The 12,448-nt window shown below is 29.4% G+C and overlaps 1 protein-coding gene across 1 annotated transcript in view; it reads left to right on the top strand.

Annotated features, from left to right (window-relative positions):
* Window positions 1-12,050, top strand: part of LOC108688736 — a 15,170-nt gene extending 3,120 nt beyond the window's left edge. The window contains exons 2-6 of the mRNA XM_018195097.1: window positions 7,484-7,778; window positions 7,963-8,007; window positions 9,556-9,845; window positions 11,457-11,666; window positions 12,000-12,050. Of these exons, the coding sequence (XP_018050586.1) occupies window positions 7,487-7,778; window positions 7,963-8,007; window positions 9,556-9,845; window positions 11,457-11,666; window positions 12,000-12,038 (876 nt within the window). The 5' untranslated portion in view covers window positions 7,484-7,486 and the 3' untranslated portion in view covers window positions 12,039-12,050. The remainder of the gene's footprint in view (window positions 1-7,483; window positions 7,779-7,962; window positions 8,008-9,555; window positions 9,846-11,456; window positions 11,667-11,999) is intronic.
* The last annotated feature ends 398 nt before the right edge of the window (window positions 12,051-12,448 follow it).

Here is a 12,448-nt window from a genome sequence, read left to right on the forward strand (position 1 = left end):
GAGAGAGAGAGAAGAGTATGGAAAAATGACGGAAAGATATGGAAAAGATGCGGAAGTAGTACGTAAGTGATGCATAAGTTTTTCCTATACAGAACATTTCGATTTCTATGATTTGAAAACTATAGACACCTATAACGTTATATAACGGCTATAGGCCGTTATATAACTAAACGTAGATTTTACGGTGAAGAATTTTCTGTTATAAACCTTTCGATGTATTCCACATAGAATACTATTGACAGCTCATAGTAAATGCATCATAAAAATTTATACGAGGAATTGAATAACAATCGAATTCCAAGTTGTTCAGACAAGCGTGCGATATAGCTCAGAGTTAGGTTATTATTCCATAGATCTTAAGTTCAAATCCCATCGACATATTTTTTAAAAATATATGTATAAATGTACGGTATATTTCATGCAAAGTGAATATATGAAATGAATATATGAGGATAAAAAGTATTTTATCTTTTATTTTTTATATTTACACCACATTTGCATTTAATAAATAGGTGTACGATAGGAAGTGATATAGAAAGATGAAAAGAAACGATAATGTAATAACAATAATTATGAAAGGAAATGAAGAATTAGTTATAGAATTATAATATTCTTTTGTTAATTTAATTCATAATTACGATTAAAAACATAAACCGTAACTATTTCTTATCAGTTTCTATCGATTTTTTAAAATAAAGATTCCATCATTTTTTAATATTGCAGATTATAACAAATTATTCATTTAACACTGTAGCATACGATAACATCTGATACGTCAAATCTGAAAGTGTATGATAACATTTCAATATAAAATATAGAGCATTTCGTGAAATCACGAATCAAATGTCCTGCATAAAATGATAAAATAGTTGTTTTTTTTTTTCCACCGGATTTTATTTTTTTGTAAAGAATCAGAAATTATTACTAATGCAAAAGTAATGCAAAAAATGTTGCATTGTCGATTTCTTATAATCTAGTAAAAATAAAAAACTGGGAATAGTCCTAGATGCGAATAAAATAAGTCAGACATAAAAAAAATAAGGTGTCTCAATCGGGCATAATTCCAATTGGAATTACACACAAGTTGAAATGGACACATCGTGGTTTCACTGTTTATCTCAATTCTTTCTAACTTACATCTGTACTGTTAGTAGAGCTTCGCCTTTATTCTTCACAATTTTTTATTTCTTATGTAGGTAATGCTGCGAATTAATTTTTAAGATAAATTTCTATCCGATAAATTTTAGTTAAAGAATGACTCGCTGCTCGTGCAAATCAAGTGTAGGATGACCGCGAAGGCTATGCATATCATAGACCAAACAGTGAGTGTCATTTAACAATAAGGAGAACAAGATAGATTGCCTTTAACGCTCAGTAGGGGAATAAATACGGTGAGTTCGTCGCGCGTGGCTTACGAAGTAACTACTTGACTACTTGACTTTAGGCTTGCCTTTTTCAACTTGAAAATAGCTTCCTTTAAAATGTCACCGTTATCGAGTATAATTTGCTGTATACAATTTCGGCATATATGCCGAGAGTTCTCGCGAATACTAAGAAACTAATATGGAACTTTGAAGCTAACAAATTATTGGTTAAATGCAAATACCTTTTGCAAATACGATTGCAAACTTATACATTGCCATAGTAACGATTACACTTTAATGGTAATAAATGGGTAAATACACAATATGGATAAATTCGTACGATAATAAGCAGAATTGAGTAGTAACTAATTAATAAATTAATAATTAAATAAAAAGAGTTAAAGGGTTTATTTTTAACTTAGTATAATTGACTAGTTTTATATGAGTCAATTTTTAACTTAATGTAATTACTTTTTAATTTTAATTTATTAATTGTTTTTATGTTAAAGTTTTTTTATCTTTTTAAATGCCTATATTAATTTCTATAAAATCTTAAATATTAAAGAATTAATTTAGAAGAAGCTTAATGATTGTGTGACGTGGGCGTAATGCTCATAATACCTAAAGATAACGTGGATTGAGTCTGCATTTTAAAAATGCTATCAATATTGTTACATTATATTATCCTTTTATATTTGATAAACAATAAAAAAAGAATAAAAACTTTATATATATATATATAATTTTCGATGAACATGCAGATATAGACAAAACAAAAAGAGGTACAAGATTACTTATATTTTTACATTTTATTTTTTTATAATATAAATATCAAAATATGAAAATACAAAATATAAAATACGTAAAAATATAAAATACGTAAAAATACATAAAATACTAAAAATCAGTTTTTTATTGTACAAGAAATATCTTTGTTGTTTCATAAAATTTACAATTAAAATATTAAATTATTTGATGATCTATATTCTAATTGTTTTGTTATTTAAAGTCATAAAGTCAGATTTAAAAAAAATTAGAATATTCTGATTTAATAAAAATAATATTTTCCAAAATTAACTTTTAATTAAATTGAGTTAATTAATCTTGACGTAACTTTAACTGAGTTAGTTTTTTGTTCATTCAATTTTTAACTTAATTAAATTAATTTTATAAACCATTAACTTTAACTTAACTTTAATTTAATTAAAAAAAACATTAACTTATTCAACCCTAATAATAACTTTATTCCTACACAATTTTTTATTTCTATTCATAATATTATCAACAAAATAAATGGAATTAATTCTATTGAAATGTCTATGCAATTCATATTTATCCGTGTAAAAAATTAATTTTTATAGTAATTCTATCACACATTTTCAAGTACTGTTTAGATACTAATGCGTAATGTGATTAAATCAATAAATGTAACAATAAATATAAGAAATTCTAAAAATAGCATGCGAATTTTTCATTTCATGAGTTAAATTTCAATTAATGCACATATCCTGTTTTATACTTATGCTTACGCATTTGTATAATTCATTTAGACTGTGTCTCTACTTGATTAAGTACATGACGATCACATAGGAGATATATTTTCTCGGTCTTGTACAGCATTGACACGACAATGTATCTGAGATATCTGTTAGTTTCTTATTGTTCCATATATGCCGCTTCGAATATATTCATTGCTTCTTCATTATAAATGTTGCAAATAAATAGCAAACGTGATGTGCCTTGCATTCTATTCACGTTTATAGAAATTCCAATGAAAATAATGGAATTTCCACGTAAATCATATTAGATTATTCGATTTAGTTATTTACTAGAATTTAAATGTGTATGCGCGCACGAGAAATAGAAGGAGAGGAATACGATGCGGTAAATTATAATGTACAGCTATTGATTAATTAATATCATTTGTACATATTTTATATAATTATTTTGTTACTATTCGAGATAAAAAAAAAGAAAAAAGTCCATGTTAAAAAATACGTTTGTTCTCTAAATTTAAATTAAGTGAAAATAATTATAGGTAATATAAATATTTATTTAACATTATGTATTTGTTATTTGAAGAAACGAACAAAGAATAAAAACGATATCACTTGCACGAATATAAATATATTATATAAAAAAATAATATTGAGAAGAAAATAAAAGAATTTTTAAGTGAAAACTTCATACTTTTTTTATGAAATTTGAAGCAAGAAAGTTCTGTCCCATTGTAATAGACATTTCATTTTCTACAAGCAACTTCTGTTAACTTCAATAAAATTTGAACAGCCGTTTTAGACAATAACTATTACAGCTTATTGACCAAAAGCGATCCCGGATGAATTGTCTAAATAAAAGATCAATCTTGCGGAACAAATAAAAGAATACTGCAATGTTTTCGCTCTCGCACATTTATTTCTTGTAAAAATATCACTCGATTCTCGTTTATGAGAAATAAGGATGCACTGAGCGTGTCAATCGAAACATCTCATTTTATTGTTTCATTTGCCGTGCGTCAAATGAACAATAAAATGGGAGGCTTTGATTAAATCATGACGCGGACGGATGACATGAGATTTGCTTAGTGGAAATGCACCCTAATAGTCGAGGAACGATGTAAGTTTACTGCAAAATATAATCTAAAGAGAACTGTTTTCTTTTTACTATTATTTATTTTTTCTTTATGATTATTGTTCCCAATTGTTCCCCCTATTCTTCCCAAAGGAAGATATCGAAGATAATATTGTAAAGTAATAAGTTGAAGTAATAATTGTGGATAATGTTATTAAAATATTATTATGATCATAAATTTAAGAGACAATTTATTTTATACTTCAACGAAGTTAAAAAAAATTTGTCAAACAAGCCATGTATCCGATAGAAAGCAGTTTACTTATAGTAATTACTTATAGTAATTCCTTCTCGCTATCAATTTGATGGTAGCAGATATCGCACATCCAGCTGCCGTGAACAACTAAAACTGATATGGAGGTTCTATAATAAATTGATAGTCGGTAATCGGAAGTCTTGATCAGTCTTAACTTAGTCGTACAAGTTGGTTATTAGTCAACTTCATCGATTAAGACTTAGAATTACTTAGAACTTCGAACTACTGACTCATTGTGGAACTCCGGACAGGATGGATGGGTGGATGGATTTACAGCAGTTACTTTTCAATTACATATATATCCGGTATATTTGTATATGTTGGATTGAATGAAGTGATTTTAATGCAAAATGCATCAAAACGGTTTATACTGTTCATCATGAAAAGATCTTTTTCAACGAATTTGTACTTTTACATTCATGGTAACGTCACCTTTCACGACCAGCGCATTTCTATCCTATAAATACAATTTACACGCAAATCTTCTTTGCATTCAACTATAAAGTAGCTTCCAAATATAAATCTGTTTTTCCGTAAAGTACTTGAAGTACGTATAATATATTTCAGAATATATATCGTAAATAACTTCGATGTATATATTTTTTGCTGTAAAATATACTATTCAATTATTATGTTATTTTAGAGAAAATAGAATCATTTGATATTTAAAAAAGTTGACAACACGAGACGAGCAAAAAAAGATTTAGAGAAAGAGAAGATAGATAGAGATCATTATTTGCGTAATAGAAAGAAATGTCAAATGATATATTGAGCAAGGAATTATTCTAGAAACTTCCGATTCGTGAAGTTGGAATATCGATTTTACTCATTCGTCTTTCCATTATTGTGAAACAACTGCAGGATTAAAAACTGCAAAGCTTATGAAGAATCGATTATTTACGAACATTCGTGTTTTCAGGGTAATCTAGATAATCGAACTTTCTCACGAGTTTGCTACTTCTGTTCGACTTTACGTTTTTGGACTGTTCTTATCGGTAAATTTTTTTCATGAATCTTCAGTGTAGAATGCTGATGGTACAATCGGCTATGAGATTGTCGAGCAAATCGACATATCTAACAGTGCTGATATAAAGCTTGAATATGCATAGACCGTTCTCCAATATACATTCCCTTGAAATATTTACTGATGAAAACACATGTTGCTCGTTTCGACGTTCACGAAACGGCAGCTTAATAAATCACGATCAAATGCATTATTGTAGTCCCGAACATCTATGTATTTGAATAATTTTTTTTTAAAGAATTATATTAGAGATAGACTTAAGCATATATTTAATATAATATAATATTAGGTGTGGGAAAAAGTTCGCGTTTTTCCCGTTAGATGGTATTAAAAAAACGCCACGAACTTTTTCTCACACCTAATATATAGCAAACTCTTAATTCACCAAAAAAATTTCCATATAATAAAAAAAATTTTTATTATTTCTATTATATTCTATTATACAAAATATAAATCAGAAAATATGTTGATTAATAGAATTATAAAGACGAGTTCAAACTTTTCGCGAAAAGACAATTTTCTATTTTTATTCAATACATGTAAAATATGTGTAAAATTAAAATTATTTTGTTTTATGTAATTTAATATACCTATTATTAAATTTGCAAGCTAATATTTGTAAAATAAGTTGTAAAATATCTAGTGAAGTAATTATTATATTAGGCTTATAATCAATTGCAATAAAAATTCAAGTATATTTAAATCATATATTTGAAGCATGTGTGCGGAATATATTTAATTAAAAAAGCACGTGTCATTCTAAAGAACCTCAAATTCTGATTTAAAATCTGATAATAAACGTACAGTGTCATATACATCATGCTTCATGAGAAATCAATAATGAATAGATAAATTTCGCGTGTCATGCATATAAATGCAGACAATACAAGCTCCCTCCCGAAAAAGTGCAATAACATTCAGTGGTCCACTGGTGTAATTCGATTGCATTTTAATAGCGATACACGTGCGTAATAATCATGCAGTGCACGAGCATGAAAGAAATATGCACTTGGAGGAAAAAAAACAAAATCTCGTTAATTCCCAACATCCTATAAAATGATTATTCATAAAATGTGCGAAATAAAGCACGTTAACACAATGCTGCATTGTTGGAATAATCATTAAATTAAGCTAAATATGAGACAAAATGATTGACACTTTTTATACAATGCAATTTAAATTTCAATTCAATTTCAATTTAAATAACTTTCTATAAAGTTGATCAGACATTGATTAATTCATCCATGTGTAACAGCAAATATGTCGTATATACAGAATGTCCGATAATGACCGCATAATCTGTCGTGGGCGACTAGAATGGATTAAACAGAATCGGAAAATCCTCTATTATCTTATAATTTTTGCAATTTTTTTTTAGATATTCGATGAATAAGAAGTCTAAAATTGATGCATAAGATAATTTTAAGATATTTTTAAAAGTTCTTTAAGAAATAAAGTTCTTTAAATCGTTTATAGTGTTATTGTTACTTAGAAGTAATTATTTGTTACTTTCTTGTTTTTTTTATATACAATTTCTCGAAATTCGAATAAAAATTCATACAGTAACAGACAATTTCCCAAATATTAATCAAAAAGGTCATAAATTTTTACTTTAGGCAACAATTTGTGAAATAATAACGATTTAAATATGGCCAATAAAAATTGTAGCGTCCGTTCTAAATAGTACAACTTGCTAAAACTTATTGCAAGTTTAATTAAAATTGATGAAGAATACATAAAATCTTCTTCTTGTTCTCAATTAAGATATATTTAATTTATCAGAAGTTTAATTATCAGAATTCACAGAATTCGAAATTCCAAGGCTGAGATACTCTAAAATATAAAGTATATCACTGTAATAAAAAGATAAAGTTTATTAATCTTTTTGTTACTTCATTAATTATACACAAAGAATATCTACACTGAGAGAAAAATGTTTAGTATTTGTAACTATAATTATAATCATTTTAGGTTGCCAATTATATTTGTTGCTAGAACTATATACATAGTTACTATTGTTATTATTATAGCAGTAATAATCATAATTATAGTAATATATAATTATAGTTACATACAAATACAAAACATTTTTCTCTTAGTGTAGAATCAAAAAACAGAAGCAGCTCAATAAAGAGTAGAACTTTTCTAACAATTTCTTATGCCTATCAATTACCGCATCAGTTTGCGATTTCGTTGTTTTGATTTTAGAAAATGCGCTCCGCGGCCGTGTGCATCGTCTTTATTCTGACATATACAAGCGGGTCGTTTGTCGCGGGTTTGCGATACATTGATCCACAAGCAGGAAGTAACGGTGACATCGGCAACAAACGATTGGACCTAACTGAGCCGTCATGTGACGAGTTGCGTGCCATGTGGAGATATACGAAGAGGCAGATTAGAGCCGCTAAATCCACTAACGGATACCCGATGTACCCATTCAATTCCAATTTATGGCCGCGTACCGCAGTGTTTCCCGATCGCATTAAATTATCCAGAGGACGAGGTAAGATTTTTTACGTTTTTCAGGAACACGAAGCGTCGACGGAATTTAGCAAAATTTTTCTAAGGATTCGGAATTTTGCCTTTACTGTCCGTATATGATATATGAAAAAATAAAAGTAGGTTTTTAAACGTAAGATGAAAAATTTACAAAGATTTAATAAAATTGGTTGGCTTTTTTTGCGCAGATATTGTCGCACCTACACGACTGAAATTACGAGAAGAATTGGAAGGTAAGCAAATTTTCTGCATAATTTTTCAACTTGTATATTATTTAATAAATGTAACATTATATATAAATTTTATTTTGAGAATAAATGCTACTTCTCATCAAATCACTTCGTAACGAATATTTATTAGACAACTCGATAAGAATACAATTTATCTATTGACAATAATAAAAATTCTTGCACGAATCGATGTATCTTTTTCTCGATATAAAAGAATACTGTAATCATTCTGATTCGTAAAATTCATGAGAGAAAGAACACATGCGTTTTATCGATTTTATGAATCGATTTCATCGAGTTATGCATCGATAGAGTTCATGAGTTGCAATATGAACCTACACAAGCAGATTGTAATACCATCTTGCAAATACATCATACATATAGGTCAAGCGCGCCACTTTATCATATACGCATCGAGCACTTACGTTAACGAGTATACATGATTCAGGCTAATTATCGGGAGAATGTTGGTTACCTGTAAAGTGCGATAACATCACAAGTTCGAATCGAGCGCTTTGACCGCATCTAAATCCGATTGCCTGTGCAAAGTAATTGCGCAATTAACGTACATTGCGTTCAAATTATTTAACTTCTTTTTTTGCAATTCTTCAATTAAACGAAAATTGGTTAACTCCTTTCACATTCGTGAATTTGAATATTTTGAAAAGCAAAGCATTTTTGAGAAAAATGTTTCAAACAAAAATTGTAGACTTCAAAAAGATCTATTTATTGATCACATCCGTTTGACCTTGTCACGAGCTCAGATCAAGATCAAATCGATTTTTTTTAATGGGTAAAAACACCCTATTTTTTATTCTAGAATAGCTGATGTTAAGAGCTGTCCTTTTTTTGTTCATTTATGTAACGTGTAATATATGAACTCTTTGATCTGAACAGTCAGTGGGCGTCTATCATGGAACAAGTTGGAATAGATTCCGTTCGAAATTATTCCGTTTTCACTAGAGAGCACAATAGAAATCTAGATAATTGAACAATTCCGATTGGAATCCATTCTGAATAATTCTAAGTTCCCTGATGTCGCTCATGATGTCGAACGCATGTCTCGATAATTTTAACCAATTTTAACTCCAATGTTATCCGTGTACGACTGTTATTTCGAAAGAATGTGTTGTTAATTTATGATATTTTTAATTGATTTATTCTGAATCATCAATTTTTTTTCTTATAAAAATTTGTTACTCTAATTAATGATTTAACAAGCTCTCTTTTTCTCTAAAAAAAAAGAGAGAGAGAATAAAGAAGTAAAAAGATTCGATTTATCTCTCAGATAATTTTTAATTACATGGAATTTCTTTTAGGAAACATATTTTTTCTTTTCGACAAGATTACATTGCAAAAAATTTGACTAAATAAAATTAAAAATGCTTCTATATGTATTTTTCGGGCTGAGTTTATGACTCTAATTCTTTATTTTCATGACGATATTGATTTCCGCGCAAAAAAATGGAAATTATTTACATTGTGCAAAATGGTAATTGTAAGAAAAAGAGGATAGATAGGCAGAGGAAGTGAAGAATTAATAATTTATAGGAAGACATGCTGGTCGACCACGTAGTCGGGCCGCCGGAAGTGCACCAATTTATGGAAGGATGGTGCACAAGGCTCCGGCAGGAAGTAGATGGCGAAACGCGATGCGGGGGCCTTCGCGTATGAGAGTCATCGAGGATCTCTCGCGACATTTTGGGACCGTGAGTACGGGACCGTTCAAGCCAAATGTTCAAGAATCTAAATTTCGCGGCGGTACTCCTTCGGTTCCTCAATCCGGTAGATTTGAAACACTCAAGAATCTCATCCAGGCCGAGAGAGCACGCGAATTACAGGTCAGTTATCAATTCTTTTATTAAATGACTCTTTTAATTTTTTTAAAATAGTCTTTGGACATTTATCAATGTAAAAATTGTATCATTAATTTATGATTTATGCAAATTAGTTTAATTTATTGCACTTCAACCATATTAATATATAACTGTAAAATAGTTATAGATTAAAGCGGGATTTTTTCGTCCATGGCAATTTCGATATAGTGTTTATGTTTCTAAACGCGCAAATTCAATATTTGAAAGTAATATTTAGTACTGCTTTTAAAAAGGAATTGTGTTCATGAAATGTAAGCACATTACTGTAAAGAAAAATAGTTTACTGCCATAATTGAAGTTTCTGTGATTAAAGTTGAAATTGACGGATATTTATCTGCAGTTTTTAATGAAGTGAATTTATCATGATCAGTGTTTTATTTTGAAAGCCTAAAGTCTGTTTCCTGTAGCTGAACTAGTACATTTTTGGAATTATTTATGAAGTAAAATATATTTATATGTTCGATGTTTGACGAAAGCGAAAAAGAAAGTTATCTCTCTAGTGCAATCTAGAATAAAAAATAAACCTCTAATTTATTTATATATATTTCTACATATTTCTATACGTATAAATATGTTATACGTATGTAGGATGCGGCGCTAAAATCTGGAAAATGGTTTTTTTTTTGAAAAAGCTTTTTATTTAAATCAATATTCACATACGAAAATGTACTTTTATACATATATTCAGGAGTTCCTTCAAAATCTTTCTACTCAATATAATCTTCCTAGGCCGCTATTATCTTCTTGATTCGGTCTCTGAATTGCACACGCGGTCTTTAATTGAGCGTGGTTTATGCCAAATGTCTTAATAGCATTCCGGAGGAAAGCCACGGGGTGTCTCGTCTTATTAGTAACCATTTGTGAACGATACTTCTGCATTATGTGTATAAAGATCATCTATTCAGAGGTGTCAAAGGATTTACGGGTTAAAGGATTGATTTAAGGATCGCTGTGTTGTGATCCATTGCTAAATGCCAACGTTTTATGAATCTTGCCGTTCACTTTATCAGAACAAGGAGTGCTACTGCTCCTCCGAAGGACTTCTTTTTCATAAACTTACATAACTGTGTTAAGAGAAGAAAGGGTGTTTGGAGAGAGACAAGGAAGAGGAGGAAGAACAATCTCCCATATTTCGCTTACGTTGTAGCCCGTGTTCTCTGTTCAAGTTATCTGGATCTATTTTATCAAATAATCTATTTGATAAAACAATTATTATAAATACTACGATATCATATTTTCCAGTGAAGTGAAAACTTTAAAGATCCAAAAACATCCAGATAACTTGAATAGAGACATGAGCTATAAATAAAATATGACAGACTGCTCTTCCTCCTCTTCCTTCTCTTCTAAACACCCCTTTCTTCTTAACAGAATTTAAATAAAGAGAGTTCTCCGAAGGTGCAACTCAGTATCAGTTCATTCTTCGTTCTATAAAGTAAACAGCAAGGTTCAAGAAACGTTGGCAATAACAATGAGTCATCATGATAACCCGCAAATCCTTTGACACTTCTGAAGAAAACACTCGTGAAAGTCTCAAAAGTATTGTTTAGATCATTTATATAATATATGTTTTAGGAGCAACATATAGCTGAAGAAATAAAAGAGAAAGCCTCTGGTTTTAGAGGCAATAAAGACCTAATAAATGAAGAACAATTATTGAGTAGACAACAATTGCGAAAACAATTCTCCAACCCGTTGCCACCCTTAGAAATGACACCAAAAGTCAATTATGATTACAATCAGCGACGTTATAATAATCCTCCGAACATTGGTCAAGCTTGGTCGGTACGTTCTTTTACTTCTACATAAAAATAAGCAAAATAGATTTTTAAGATTCTATTATTGCTTTTTTTAACTTTTCTTAAATGTTTTATCACAATTTTTATGATCTCGATTTATTTAAATTTTGTAATAATTTTGATTATAACGTATTTATTACAATATTGAATAATTCTATTATAATTATTATAATTGTTTCTTCCAAAATAATTTTCTCCTTTCAAATTTTTTTATATATTTCAGATCATATAATATTTTATTTCGTATTTATATTTTATTACGATTTCTATATTTCTTATATCTTTCAAATAAAAATATTGTTATATTCTTTTTTCGCAGAGGAGCGGCCCTCTCTCACGAGAGTATATGTCACCTTAAGGTGCTGCGAATTGCTGTGAGGAAACGGTACAAATTCGAAAAAACTGCCGCATGCATACTGGTGTTTCTGACTGTTTTGCACGACGCAGTTACAGCCGACAGCGAAGCTGCAAGATAAATGTCGTTACTTTTGTTGCGAACTGCAACAAGAGAAACAACATTCATCTTGAAGATCGCAAATGTTTTGAAGAATCTGTGGCTTCTGGATCTCTGCGCGAACTTTTGAAAAATCTGTGGCTTCTGGAACTTTTAAATCTTTATGTCAATAGTAAGTGGAAATCAGAAATTTTAATCTAATATTGGTCAATGCCGAAAAACCCTTTTAACATATATGACGAAAAGAACAGTTTTCTTCCGTATCGAAAGTTTTAATCTTAAATAAATTTCAGAAAAAAAAAGAATATATATAT

The sequence above is a fragment of the Atta colombica genome, unplaced genomic scaffold (genome assembly GCF_001594045.1).
Source record: "Atta colombica isolate Treedump-2 unplaced genomic scaffold, Acol1.0 scaffold238, whole genome shotgun sequence".
Lineage (NCBI taxonomy): Eukaryota > Metazoa > Arthropoda > Insecta > Hymenoptera > Formicidae > Atta > Atta colombica.